Here is a 13380-nt window from a genome sequence, read left to right as displayed (position 1 = left end):
GTATTTTTAGTTCTTTTCTGTTCCTGTTTGTTGGTAAAAGGGGCGAGGTATTCTTCTATAAAAGACACCTACATCAATTACATTGCATAGCAAATTGTACTACACTACATCACAGTGTATTTCCCCCTTATTTACCTCACAAGCTATTGAAAGTAATCATTTCTGGAATATAAATACCATTTAAAAAAACAGTTTTTGAAAAATGGCAATTAGATTCATAAATCAGAATACTTCTGAAATTCAGTCTAATTATTTTTGTCTATTATTTATTCACTACTTTTATTTATTACATAACACTACATTTTAGTAAAGATCCTCATTAGATTAATTTTAAAGCTCTTATAGTTTTTTCCACTCCAGCAGTTCCTTCTCTGGCTACATCTTAATTATAGTCACCAACAAGGATATTCTATAGCTAAGGATATATCTCTCTACTCCAGAACAGATACTATTCAGTTGCAACACCCATTCCATATCGGCATTATTATACATATAGGCATATTACTTGTTTTATAGTTAATTACATGAAGTGACAGTCAATATGGGCAAACTCAAGAACTCATGATGTCATCATCAGCCATTTTCTGACAGATTCACTACCTCACTAGAAACTCAGGGCCTCAGGATATGCAGCTGACAAGTGCACACTCATTCCCAGAGAGACTAGTTGAAATGGAACTAGAGAGTCTGCAACAAAAATTCCAAGGACTAATGAGATACCATCTGTTAGACACATTTCTGAAAGGGCAGAGAATGTCCACCTTCATCTGACACTGAATTGCCTCCACATTTTTCATGAAGAAAGCATTAATAGTATTCCTTTCCCTTACAAGGTAATCAACTAAAATGCATGCTTTGAATGCTCAATTTCTTGAGATCTGTAATTCAGGTATATGAACACCATTAAAAGTATGATGTTTAGAAATACTTCCCTGTTGGCATGCTTAACGGTATTGATGGTAGCTAGCCAGGAAATCTGCAGAAACACCCAGGGCTACCAAAGATGAACTGCACATTCTAGGATATTTTCTAATAAAAGACCTCTATGCCATAAGCTACTGACCGCGTTTCTCCCCACAAAATATCTAAAAGCTTAGTAGTGAACTGTTTTAGGTTTTTTTGTAAACTTGCTCTTATTTTGATTTGCAATCTAAAAGTGTGCACTAACAATATAGTAACTGTTGTTTAAACACCTTGTAAAGTTTACCAAGGTATTATATAGACTGACTTCTTCACAAAGTATTTCAAAGTGCTACCCAGGAAATAGAAATTTCTGATTTTTCTATATTCTGGAATTATTTTTGTAGAACTGCATAGGACTGCCCATCATTTTCTACTTCAACCTGTCTCTAAAACCCTGTAACCATAAACAGTACTTTAGAGAGCCTAGAGAAGTTTGTGTGACTAGACAAAAAGGCACATATTTTTTTCCTAGCGATGCATCAACTAGCATGCTGTAACTAATACATTTTACATCCCCATCATAACCCCAAACATCGTGCTCATACGACGTTCTCCTGAGCTATCTGAATTTATGTTAAAGTACTGTTCTGCTTGACCAGACCTCACCGGAGAACAATTTTTCAGGGAGACACACAGAAGGACAGAAATACTGTAGTATTTTGTGACACAATCGGGATTTAAAAAAATGGTAGTATATTTTATCCAGAAGGAGTAGGTGGCTGCTCCAAGCAGAGAAGATGGCAGGAAAGTTGACACAAAGCTGAAAGTAGCAGGTTACAAATGCAGTATTTCGCAAAGAAGTGATGGAAGTCTAGGAGAGGTAGTATAAAAGAAAACAGCAATAGAAAAGTGATGAGATAGAGCTATCCAAGTATCAGGAATACAAGTACAAGACATTTGAAGACAAAAAGCTGGGGGAGAAAGTGAGAGAAAAACCGTTACAGAGACTGTGTTGTTAAAGGGCAAAATATCAAAGAAGTACGTTTTTATTAGCACTATTTACAAAACAGTGATTATGGAAAGAGACAGGGTGATGAAGCTAGGAAGTTGAAGACAGAGAGGTAAAGACTAGGAATGAACCTGAAAAAGGATGTAGTTCAATTGAAACTGAGTCTTCTAGATATTCAGTCTTTATTTCAAGTTATTGATTTAAAGTTCATGTTTTAAAAAGCAAGCAGATAATTTAATATTATTTCAGCTTTTGAATTGTTTTCAATTGGTTTGTTGTCTTGAAGTCCATTTTTTAGCTTGCATATGAAAAAAATATAATTTTCTAATCCAAATGTTTATAGGTGAGAAAGAAATGCACGTGCTTAGCAGGAGTGCCAAAGGAAAAAAACAAAAAACCTTTACTATGTAAAATATTTCTTGTCTAATGAGTGATATATTCAAACAAGCGCCTTTGAATTTTTTCCCCTCACACAGCATGTCATGCTTAGGGAAATGTCTCCAGAAATGACAGCAAAATATTACTCTCTTCTTGAGCACGTTTTAACATCAGTACACTCTGACTTCTACTTCCTCTTATATTAAGCAATGTGACTGCATTAGATTATTGTACCCCCTCCTCAACCTGTCAGCTTATTGCCTCTCCCTGTAAAACGGATACATTCCTGTGGTCTGTGTGCCACCTACCATAATAGGGTCTTTGCTCAAACAGTAAGAACAAATTAAACTTCAGAAACATGAGTTTTAAAACATGGGAAATCAAATTATAAACACAAAGTATGGAAATGTAACACATCCTTACCTATGCAGCTGTAAATACTCTCTGGGCCTGTTTAAAAGGTGAAGGAATCTGTCAACAATCTTGTTTTTCCCAACACCCTGCAGTAAATAAACATAGAATTAAGACATAATATAAATGTACACATTTAAGAGTTATAAACAAAGAAAAGATAACTTTCCTAAACTGTTAAAATACTCTCCATATTCCTTTATAGACAAATACTATTTCAATCCACATCAAAGAATTCCAAACACGATTTAATTATATATATTTTATTTTACATATATAAATTTGCAAAATACTTATCTGGTTATTCCTGTTAAGACAGAAATAGGATTGCATCCCTAGAGTTGTGTCACGCATGCCAATGCCTCCTTTTAACTAACACTAATTTTTTCCAGCCCTTTTCACAGAATCATAGAATGATAGAGGTTGAAAGGGACCTCTGGAGATCTATTTCACAAAGGTAATGCGAGGCTGTGAATGCTAGGAAGTTGGCTTGCACTTAATAGGAAAAGGTAATTCTTGGTGGTCATAAGAAACATCCTGTAACTGTCACGTGGAATTAGAGCCTTGGTAATATTGACTAACCCTGTTCCACTGGAGTGACCAAAAAAGGCCCAGATGGAATCAGAATTGGGTTGGAGATCAAACTGATCTATAACTCTCCTACTGCAGGATGTCTGCATTAGCAAGCTGTGCAGGACAATGCCAGTGGATTTATGAAGTGAATCAGGTGTTGCTCACACTTGGTGTGTCCTGAACAAGTGGTTCAGAAGCTGGTACTTCAGCCCAATCCCAGCCTGGTCCCATGAAAGGAATTAGCAGAGGGCATGAATTAGGTGTGCTGCTGGAGGATGTTCTCCATCCAGAGAATCCAGGTCATACGCCCCTTGATATGTATCAAACTATGGTAAGGAGATACCTTTCAAAAGTACATTCCTGATCAGGTCTAAAATGCTAAGGTAGATGCAGACCAAGATGACAGTTCAGATGCAGAAATTCTTATCCATCCTGCAAGGATGTGGCTGCAGACTTGGGAGCTCAGAATAATAGTGAGATTGCCAAGGGTTGCAAAGGAAAAAGAAAAAGAATTAGTAGAAAGAAAAGTTCAACTGTAACCCAGCCAACAGCTGTTTGACAAGACACTGTCCCTCTGCTGAGATTCTCACTTTGACTGCATGAATGCATCTAGTAGTCCACACCCGTGTAAAGTAAAGCAGATAAATATAACCCACAGAAAGACTAAAGAGATTAGATTAAACCAACTGGAGACTCGCTAATCTGTTTCACTTGGCACTGAAACAGAATAGGAGAATTCAGAGCTGCAAGTTATGACATTTATGACTGTAAGTTCTAGCTGAAAGATGGTAACTGCCAGCTGCAGAATTGCAAACTGTTTAAGCTCCTCAAAACGGGACCAGTCTCTCATCTGACTACATTTATGAGAATGGAGAATCGTGCACATATGTGTAGTAGCTGAAATCACAGAAGGAGAGCTCTTACCACGAGAGCAGAGGAAAAAATACCGCAGAGCTGACAAAATAGAACAAAATAGCTGACAAAAATAGAACTACATAGATTCTACTGCAGACTTGAGTCCAACACAGGAAAGCTAACTCAAGTTAGCACTCTGCTAACTCAGGAACCTTCTGATTCTTCAGAAGAATTTACAGCTTTGCACATAGGTGTAGTAAGAAGCTGCAACACACTTAATATCTATCACCAGTCATTTCTGAAAACCATCACTGGAAACACAGTTCTCCACTGCTTTGAAACAGGGGATGAAGTTGTGCTAACAGATTCTTCCAGGAACTCAAAGAACATACCCATTCAGGGCAAAATATGCAACTTCAGGAATTGCATCAGAAGCATCAAAAGTAACCAGAAACAGGGTAAGAATCCTCTAGTAGTGCACACGGACAGTTTTATTCCCATATGTTTCCTACTACTTGCAGTCAGATACTTAAAATCATAAATGGGTGAATAAACAGGAATACTCCTAATGTCAAGCACAAAACACCATGCTGAAAGCAGCTTCCTTTACTTTTCCTAGGAGAACTAAAGACAACTGGGCAGATGTCTGCACGCAGTTTCTGTACCAATCCCAGGTAGACTGCATATCCTTTTTGCTGCAGAGTGGGACTCCAGCCAGCTGTGACAAGTACAAAGATGACGAAACAGATCAACATATTGAATCAATGTTAAACATACTTAATATCAAACAAAGTGGTTACTGTAATTGAAAAAAAATCTGGCTTTCATGTGCATTAATGGAAAGCGCGTGTGGTTTTTATGTTTATGACAGATTCTTAAAATTATGCCTGAAAAGAATATTTTCCCAACTACAAAATAACACCACTATTTTTTTTTCTCCCTCTCCCGTTCCAATAGAAAGAGGACTAAATAGCTGGTTTTGCGTATTTTTATCCATGCTGTTATCACCAAGGGTATTAAGAGGAGTGCACCTCACTTTTGAGAGAATGCTCAGAGGACACAAGCATGGTGGAGGACCACTGCGGAGAAGGGAAAGAGCACAGTTACCAAAGTAACACAGTGAAGTCAATGAGAGCTGTGCCATGACCACATCTTGCCATTTCTTCAATTGTATTTGTGCACCTCGCCAGACTCCCCGCACATCTCCTTTTATTTCATTTTAAGTATATCTCGATTTCAGAATGTGATACGTTTTTTAAAAAGGTGCATGCAGTATTCCAAAGCCAAAAGGCATTCCCAGCAGATTTTAGCTATTATAAACACGTTAACGTTGCCCAAGTTCTAGACTGAATTACTTCAGAGAGTACATTATGTGCCTTCATAGAGGCTGTGGTGTACCACATAAAATCCTCAGTTGGCAACAGTAGCTGGAGCAAAGTTCAAGTCAAAGCTCTTTGATTCCATTCCTCCACATTCCTACTTCATGACAAGTTACCACTTCTCTTTGTCTCAGTTACTCCACTGAGGAGGCACAATATAATAGAAAGGAAGGAAGAGACCAAAGCTATTCAGAAGGCTTTTTAGCACCATTAAAAAACTGCAAAAAAGAGCTTGGATGAGTTCCTTCCTTAAGTACTATTCATTAATGTAAGGCCAAGAAAAGTAGGTTTATTCCAAATTTGCCTGACCTTCATGGGATAAAGAATATGCCTGGCAGTCTTCTTCGGGTGAAAAAGAAATGTGGAATATGCTAACCCATTTTGGAAAAAAACCCTCTGAAGTAAGTTACTGGCACCCCAGAAATAAGAAATCACAAAAATGGCAACGAAGTCACCCTCCTTTCCCCTGAACCCAGCGCCAAGGATCAAGCTGGATCTTCCGGACACCCACACAGCTAGCAGTCAACTATTTAAGCAGAAAGAATCATATGAAATGTAGTTCTGAACATACTGAAACACTGAGTTGAACTTGGACTGGATTCAGAATGTAATCTCATATAATTTGCAATTATTGCAGCCTAAGATAACATTCAGAGGACAAACCAGTTTGCCATTAACACTTGCTGTATGTTATTTATATACGCACTATTGCAGCTACTTAACAGAAATATAAACATATGCTAATTGGAGAGAAAAGAACATCTGTGTTGGTGTTTCAGCTGAACTGAATAAAAGTATTTCAGAAAGCAAATATTAGACAATTTTTATTCCATCAGACATATGGGACAACTGAAATAGAAAAATGGGAAGTAAGTATCTGCACTAATGAATAACAGAAAAGAAATTATGCAATTAGAAGGCAAAATAATCTCTTAGTTAAAAATTCTCCGAACTGACATTGTAAACCAAGGATAAAATGACTTAATCTTCTAGCAGTAACTGCAGTTTCAAATATAAACAAGGTTGTTACAAGTCCCAGGAGACATTTTACAATTCAGGATGCAGCTATTACATTAGTGGGACAAATTTCTCCCCTGCACAGCCAAACTAAAGTCAATAAAGTCATAGTGCAAAAGAACTGGACCCCAAGTGTTTGAAATTAATAGTTTGCCTCTCAGGAAAAAATACTATTAAAAAAAAATATAAACCATGCGGCCTCATTTTTATTTTCTTTTAAATGATTTGCAGATCATACTGAAGCAGTTAAAGAGATTGCCATGTTGTGCTCTTCAGTCCTGCCCTTCAGCTGAGACACTGCAATCACAGTCTCCATTTCAGCACCCAGCCATCCTGCATAGCAGAGCACCTGTTTCACTAAAGAATGAAACAAATTTTGAAACTGGTGAAAAAAGCAGTTTATCACTTTTTCACCTTAGGAAATTTTATTTTTTAAGTAATTTAACAATTGTGTTATTAGGGAATGAAAGACAATCTTAACTTATCATTAAATTTTAGTATATGGAACCCTTACGTCAGAGTTCTGAATTCGCGGCTTCATAGGAAGAGTTATATTCATAGCATCATTGTCACAGAAACTTATGGCTGAACAATGAAAATGAAGGAAATTAAAACACTTTTGCTAATGTACGGTTGCTAACACTGGGTCTGGCAATGAACCACCTTCCATGCCCACAAGCTTGCCTGTTTCTGCCAACAAAAACATTTGTAAGAATGTATGCATTTTGATTGAGGCGGCTGTTTTTACACCAGAGGATGCATTTCTGATTTAAAAAAAAAAAAAAAATGTACTGTTATCACCAGTGCAACAATCAGCACCTACACAGAACTCTCTCAAACATTCCAGGTGTTATTAAGCTCATCACTCCCTGCTTGGAACAAATGTGAATAATGCAGTGCAATAATCGCAGAAGGTGTGTCACCAGCAGACATTAGATGTTGCTACCAGAGGATCACTGAATTTAAGTACTTAAATTCAGAAAAAGGCATAAACTGTACAAGCTTATCTAGACCTACTTCAGAGCTCTGTCAGGCTAAATACAATCTTCACATTTCCAGCAAGGTAAGACAATTGTGGTTCAATGGAAAGGAGCATATGAAAAATTTACAATAAAATGAATCTGTGGGAAGAAACATCTGAAAGAAAAATCAATTCATTGATTCTTTTTTTATTCTGGTTCTTCAGTATAACATGTAAAGGCAGAAAGCAATAATGTAAGCAGAGACACATTTAAAGAGCACACCTATTCTCATATGTGCACATACTGTTATGACTGTAGCAAGCAAAAGAGAAATATTTTCCAAGTTTTCCACAAGTGTCACACAGAAGTCCTTAGGCAAAAAATATCATAGTATTTGGCCCAATTTAGCTCACGCTCATAATAATAATAAAAAAATTGGTTTAGGATAGTACATTCTTGCCTTGCAGAGGAAGCTGTCCATTTTTACACAAGTTGAAGTAGGAAAACAAAGTCCTTTATTTCTAGAAAAGTTAAAATGCCAAGTATTTGCTATTTCACGTTTTCTGGTAACTGATATTATTACACTCTCAGTATCTACTTAATTCAATTTCACAATGAGATAAGAAGATTACTATTACCTTAGAAGAAAAGATGTATTCAAGCATGTCCTTTTAAATATCTTTAAGACAGACTCAATCATTTGTCCTACTAAATTCTTCAGAAATAAAATAAATTCCTAGTGAGAGCGCAAGAGTTCATTTAAGTTGATCTCTCAGTTAAAGAAAGGCAGCAGAAAGGATGAAATTACATTCTTCTATCAGGGAAATAAATTACCAAATGTACCAAAAGGCCATTACATGTCTAAGTTCTTTTAATGTATTTGTGATAGTCTACTTACTGTGGGCTCACATCAACATTTTTACTAAGTGATGCCAGAGATTTTGTCATGGTCTTCTTTCAAATTATTAACAACAATATTTAGCACCTTTATAGAATTCTTCCTTCTTATTCTACTTCATATTTCTTTCTGATTTTCCCTTATCTATACATTGTCTAATTAGACTGCAAGCTATTCAGGAACAGGCTTGGTTTATTACTTTGCAAAGTGCTTTCCTTGTACATGGGGAAGTAGAGGCGGAGCAATTTTTACAATCTGAATTTCCACACCATCAAATGAAGAAAGACAAAATTTAAATGCTTCCTGTATTCAGCAGTAATTTAATCAGTAACTGAATGAAATGTCTGATCATTCTTATTGATTATCAACTTTGCGTTTCTTGTTGAAAAGAGAACATAAGCAATGGGAAAGACAAAATAAGATGTGGAAGTCCTGCACCCATTAAGCCTTACTAATAATTGTTGAAGAGAAGAAATATATTATTTTTTGTCTTTTTTTTCTTAAGTAGATCGTCCTTATCAAGTAATTTACCATAAAAGCAGGATGGATACTGGTAAGACAAGTATTTCATTTTCAAGGGTAGATCAGTCAGTACCAAATACTTAGAAATAGCTGTAAAGGTTGCCAATGAAGAAAACTACAAGACAAAAGAGAAACTGAGAATTCTGGAAAGAGAAAAAGAAGCAAAAGATGACAAATAGGGAATGGTTCTGATGAACATGAGGTTGTCCCAATGCATACTGCATTTCCTCTGTCCACTCTTCAGGAAGATTAACAAAGAGAATGTTCCTCATAGTTTTGGTAATGTTTATACGATATGGACAGTAATGTCCACTCAACCACTTTTCATTGCTATGCTCTGCACTTTGAAATTGGTATAAAGCCTATAACAGATGACCTAAGTGTAGAAGGCCAAGCACTGTGCACCAAAGCTGACAGGGTAGAGACAAGCAGAGAGGCACACGCTGACTAAAATGCACCTAAGAATATTGGCTGTACATACTGAAACTTAAATAAAAATAAAATATAAGTATTATTTAAAAGACGTTATGGAATGGATAAGGGCTAGTGAAGCATTAATGAAGGCCTGGCCAGGGATTATATGCTGTTCTCAAGGCAAGGCAGAACTCCTGGACCTGGTACAAACTGCATCTGTCCTGCTACACAGAATTGCAATTGTGCTGTTTTAGATAACTCATGATAGGTCATGGTAGAAGTGTATTTTAAACATATTTATATGCTATATTTGTAATATTTATAGTTATGCCACATTTATAGAGTGAATGAAAATAGAGTAACTTTTAAAACCAAAATGAACACTACTTGTTATTGAATACTTCCTGTACGTTGTGCCCTAAACCCAGAAATGTTCAGGATTCATTGCTATGACAGAACCTCTTTAATTTACAAGATCAGCTATCTGAACAGCTCATACTATAAATTACGGCAAAAAAATAATGCAAATAAAATACTTCAAATTTGTTTAACATGTGGTTAGGTGTTTTAGAACTTCACCGCTATAAAATAACTCTGAATTGGCAAGGCTGTGAGCCCTCTCTCTCTCCAGAAAGCCAAAAATCCCTTATAACTGTGAATATTTTGTTTGGTATCTTCGAAGCCAGCTGATGTTTGCCAAGACTTCACCTATGATCAATAAAGGTGAAAGTAACAAACACCTCTCTTTACACAACTTCCAAATGCAACAATTTGGGAAATGTTATATGTAAAATTTAAAATCGAGAGAAAAAATAAAAGTGTTTCAGCCACTGCTATTTTTCAAGTTTTTCCACACAAACAAATTCTGTTTATTAGCATAATTTCTCTCCTATTTGCCAAAAGATAGGAAATTCAAGAAGACAGTAAAAGATACCAAGCAGTGGCCAATCCATGAACTGCACAATGTCCATCAGGAAAACTTTCACAAAAACACAGCCGAAAAATTTTCCTTGGTAGTAAGAATAAATACTCCAGTCTGTCTCATGAAACTCAGAAGCAGCTGTAAGAGCTATATGTAATAACTAAATAAACAGTCACTGCAAAGTTTGGAATAAGTAACCTTTACTAAACAGGACTCTTGCTGTTGTTTGCCTGTTGCTTACTCTCAGCCAAGGAAGAAGCTGCTTCATAGCTGCTTTGAGAAACTACAGATGGTCATAGATAGTCTCATTCATGCTCAGACTACAGGGTCATTCAGGAAGCAATATCAGAAGCCATATTTAAAGTACTGGCATTTCCTTTAATTGGAAGCTATTTCATAGCTGAAAATTCATATCTATCCACTGACTTTCCCAAGGATCCAAAGAAACCTGTTTGCTTATATATGAAATGGAAGCACACTCCAGTTAGCATCCAAAATAAATCAACAACCAAGGTAAACAAATATTTAGACAAAGCTGTATTTCATGTAACACATTTATTCTGTGAAATCCTGGGCCATATAAGCTCCAGGGAACACACATAAATGAAGTGGGTTATAAAGTAGTTTACTTCAGAAGCTGAACATTTCTAGAGATACCTGTCAGCATCTAACACTTGTCTTCAAATTCTCCTCAGTTCCATTAAGAAAGCCAGTCCCTAACATCCACCAGATCATTTAATTCTAATTTACTGAAATTCAAATACTAATCATTGAAGTTCATATCTTGAAAACAATCTTGGTAAAAGGACTATCACCAGGCAGCTCTTAACTAAAAAGAATACACAAAAGAGACTACATTTACAGACTTGGAAATAAAGAGAGAGGTCTTAAGCTAACAGGAATTTTGTGTGCGTACATGTGTTATGAAAACGAAAGAGGCAAAAGAGGAAAATCACATTCAGTCAACCAAGCAAAACCAAATCCAGTCTCTACAAGAAAGACTACAGGTCAAGCCTTGCACATTGAATCACAGTTGAATAGAGATACCCACTTATATCATCATTTTGATGGAGCAAATTATGTTCTAAGGTATATGCCAACTCATTTAAATATCTAGGAAATGACACAAGCATTCAAAGGGATGTTAGTCATACGTTTTGAAATACCTAGGTTCAGAATATTTGAATTGTCAGTTATTTACACTGAATTTCCATGATTGACTCATTCGCCAACAAGAAGTACAACAGAAAGGAACTCAAAACAGCACTTCATATTTCCACACAAAAACTTTATATATTTCTTCCAAATGAGAAACAGGTACACACTGATATATGTATCAAGCAATCATAAAACCCTACCTTCTTATTACAGACTGAACTGTTAAAGTAACTGAACAGCAAAAAAACCTTATTTTTTAATCATGCACTTTGCAAACAGAGGATGAAAACTCTAACATCTTCAACTGGAAGGTATCTGCACATATAGCATGAAAGCATATTGATATAATATGGTTGCTTTTACAGTATTTGAACAGGATTCATCACATGCTGCAGAAATTTACAGTAATATATTTAAGGAATTAGCCAAGCAATTTCTAAATGATTAGTGATCATCCCTGAGAAATTGTAGAATAATTGCCGGAGGTAACTTAGAAATTAAATTTATATTAAAGATGCAGCATTGAAGAAATCTTCAGGGTGGAGTGTGGCAAATATGCAAGGAATCCATCCCACAGAAGTTCCCTAGGCAACCTTAGCTGTTGGCAACACCAGGGAAGTTTGGTGTGCTGACTCTAAGAGAAACTGCACGGAGGGTGGAGCGGAGTGGAGACACCACGGCCACGCTCTGTGATAAGACGGGAATTGGAAAGTACTATGGAACTGACAAGCTGCATATTTACTACCCTAAGCTGCATATTTACCACCCTGAGCCAACCGTCTGTCATTTTTCGACAGAATACTATCCTTTGGGTGAACTTTGCTCATTATAATCTCATTATAATAGCAAAAACCACACCTCTATCCCAAAGCTACCCACCTCCAAGGTGCGACCACCCCTCACTGAGCTTGCGCTCTGGATTTTTCTTAGTCTATACCTTTAAAAACAGAACGAGAAGCTTTTACACCAATTACAATAGAGGTATGTATGACTAGAGTCACTCAAGCTCCACCTGTAAGGACAAATAATATAAAATGGCTTAAGAGAGGAAGGATGCCAGGGAAGATACCATCGCAGACCACCTCTGACACCTGCAATCAGTCGACGGGCTGAGCCTCTCTTCCCTGCCTCAGGGACACCTTTGGGTAAGATTCGAACACTTGGTTATACTGAGTGCTTCCCTGGGAGACTTAGAAATCTCTGTAGAGCTGCTTTATAACTTAATGTGTTTGTAGCCAGGCTATATTACTGATATTCTTGGTATTTGCACATGCTTTGCAAGCAGTAATTTTATCACTGGCAATCCAAAAGAACTTGTGTATCTGTTGCTTCAATAAACTGCACTATTCACTAATCTAGCCGTGAGAGTTCTCATTGAACGCCACCAAATCCCTTAAGTGTGGCCGTGCTAGTTCATGGAACGCGACTAGACTGAAAGTGTACAGTGTTACGAGTGTATCCGTAACCGTGAGAGTTCAATACATTGAACACAACTGGACTTGCAACACAGAGCATTGGGCATCACTCAGAATCTAAGCCTAGCCACCCCAAGCTGGAACGCAAGGGGGTTTATTTCCTGCCAAATTGCCTTGCCCTTTAACGCGACAGAAATCAAGGATGATTGCTGTGGTCCTAAAAGACTGCAGAATGGCAAATACAGTGCTCAAACTTAAAAACAGTATTTCAAAAAGAAAAGGCCAGCTGACCTTTTCTTAGTCACACATAAAAACAGTGGAACAAATTAGTAAAGAGTAAACCTGGAAGTACTCAGAAGTATTTTAGCAATTAAAAACCAAACCCTGTAAGTATTACTGATTTGCCAAAGAGAAATCACAGCAAATCAATTGATTTTCCAACTTAATGTTACAGCTGAGCTGATGTCTAGAAACAAAGCAATATGTTCCAATACTTCAACCCACTTACATCTTTTAACACTGTCTTCAATTAGAGTTTTGTAAGCTTGGAGAAAATGTGGCACA

The 13380-nt window shown here is 36.7% G+C and overlaps 1 protein-coding gene across 1 annotated transcript in view; it reads right to left on the bottom strand.

The window, feature by feature from the left end:
• Positions 1-13380, bottom strand: part of VWA8 (von Willebrand factor A domain containing 8) — a 105909-nt gene that overhangs the window by 24202 nt on the left and 68327 nt on the right. Inside the window, exon 20 of the mRNA XM_059827069.1 lies at positions 2714-2790. Within this exon, the coding sequence (XP_059683052.1) occupies positions 2714-2790 (77 nt within the window). The remainder of the gene's footprint in view (positions 1-2713; positions 2791-13380) is intronic.

This window comes from Gavia stellata, chromosome 1, assembly GCF_030936135.1.
Source record: "Gavia stellata isolate bGavSte3 chromosome 1, bGavSte3.hap2, whole genome shotgun sequence".
NCBI classification, from domain to species: domain Eukaryota; kingdom Metazoa; phylum Chordata; class Aves; order Gaviiformes; family Gaviidae; genus Gavia; species Gavia stellata.
The sequence above is the reverse complement of the archived record's forward strand: the minus strand, read 5'-3'. Positions and strand labels throughout refer to the sequence as shown.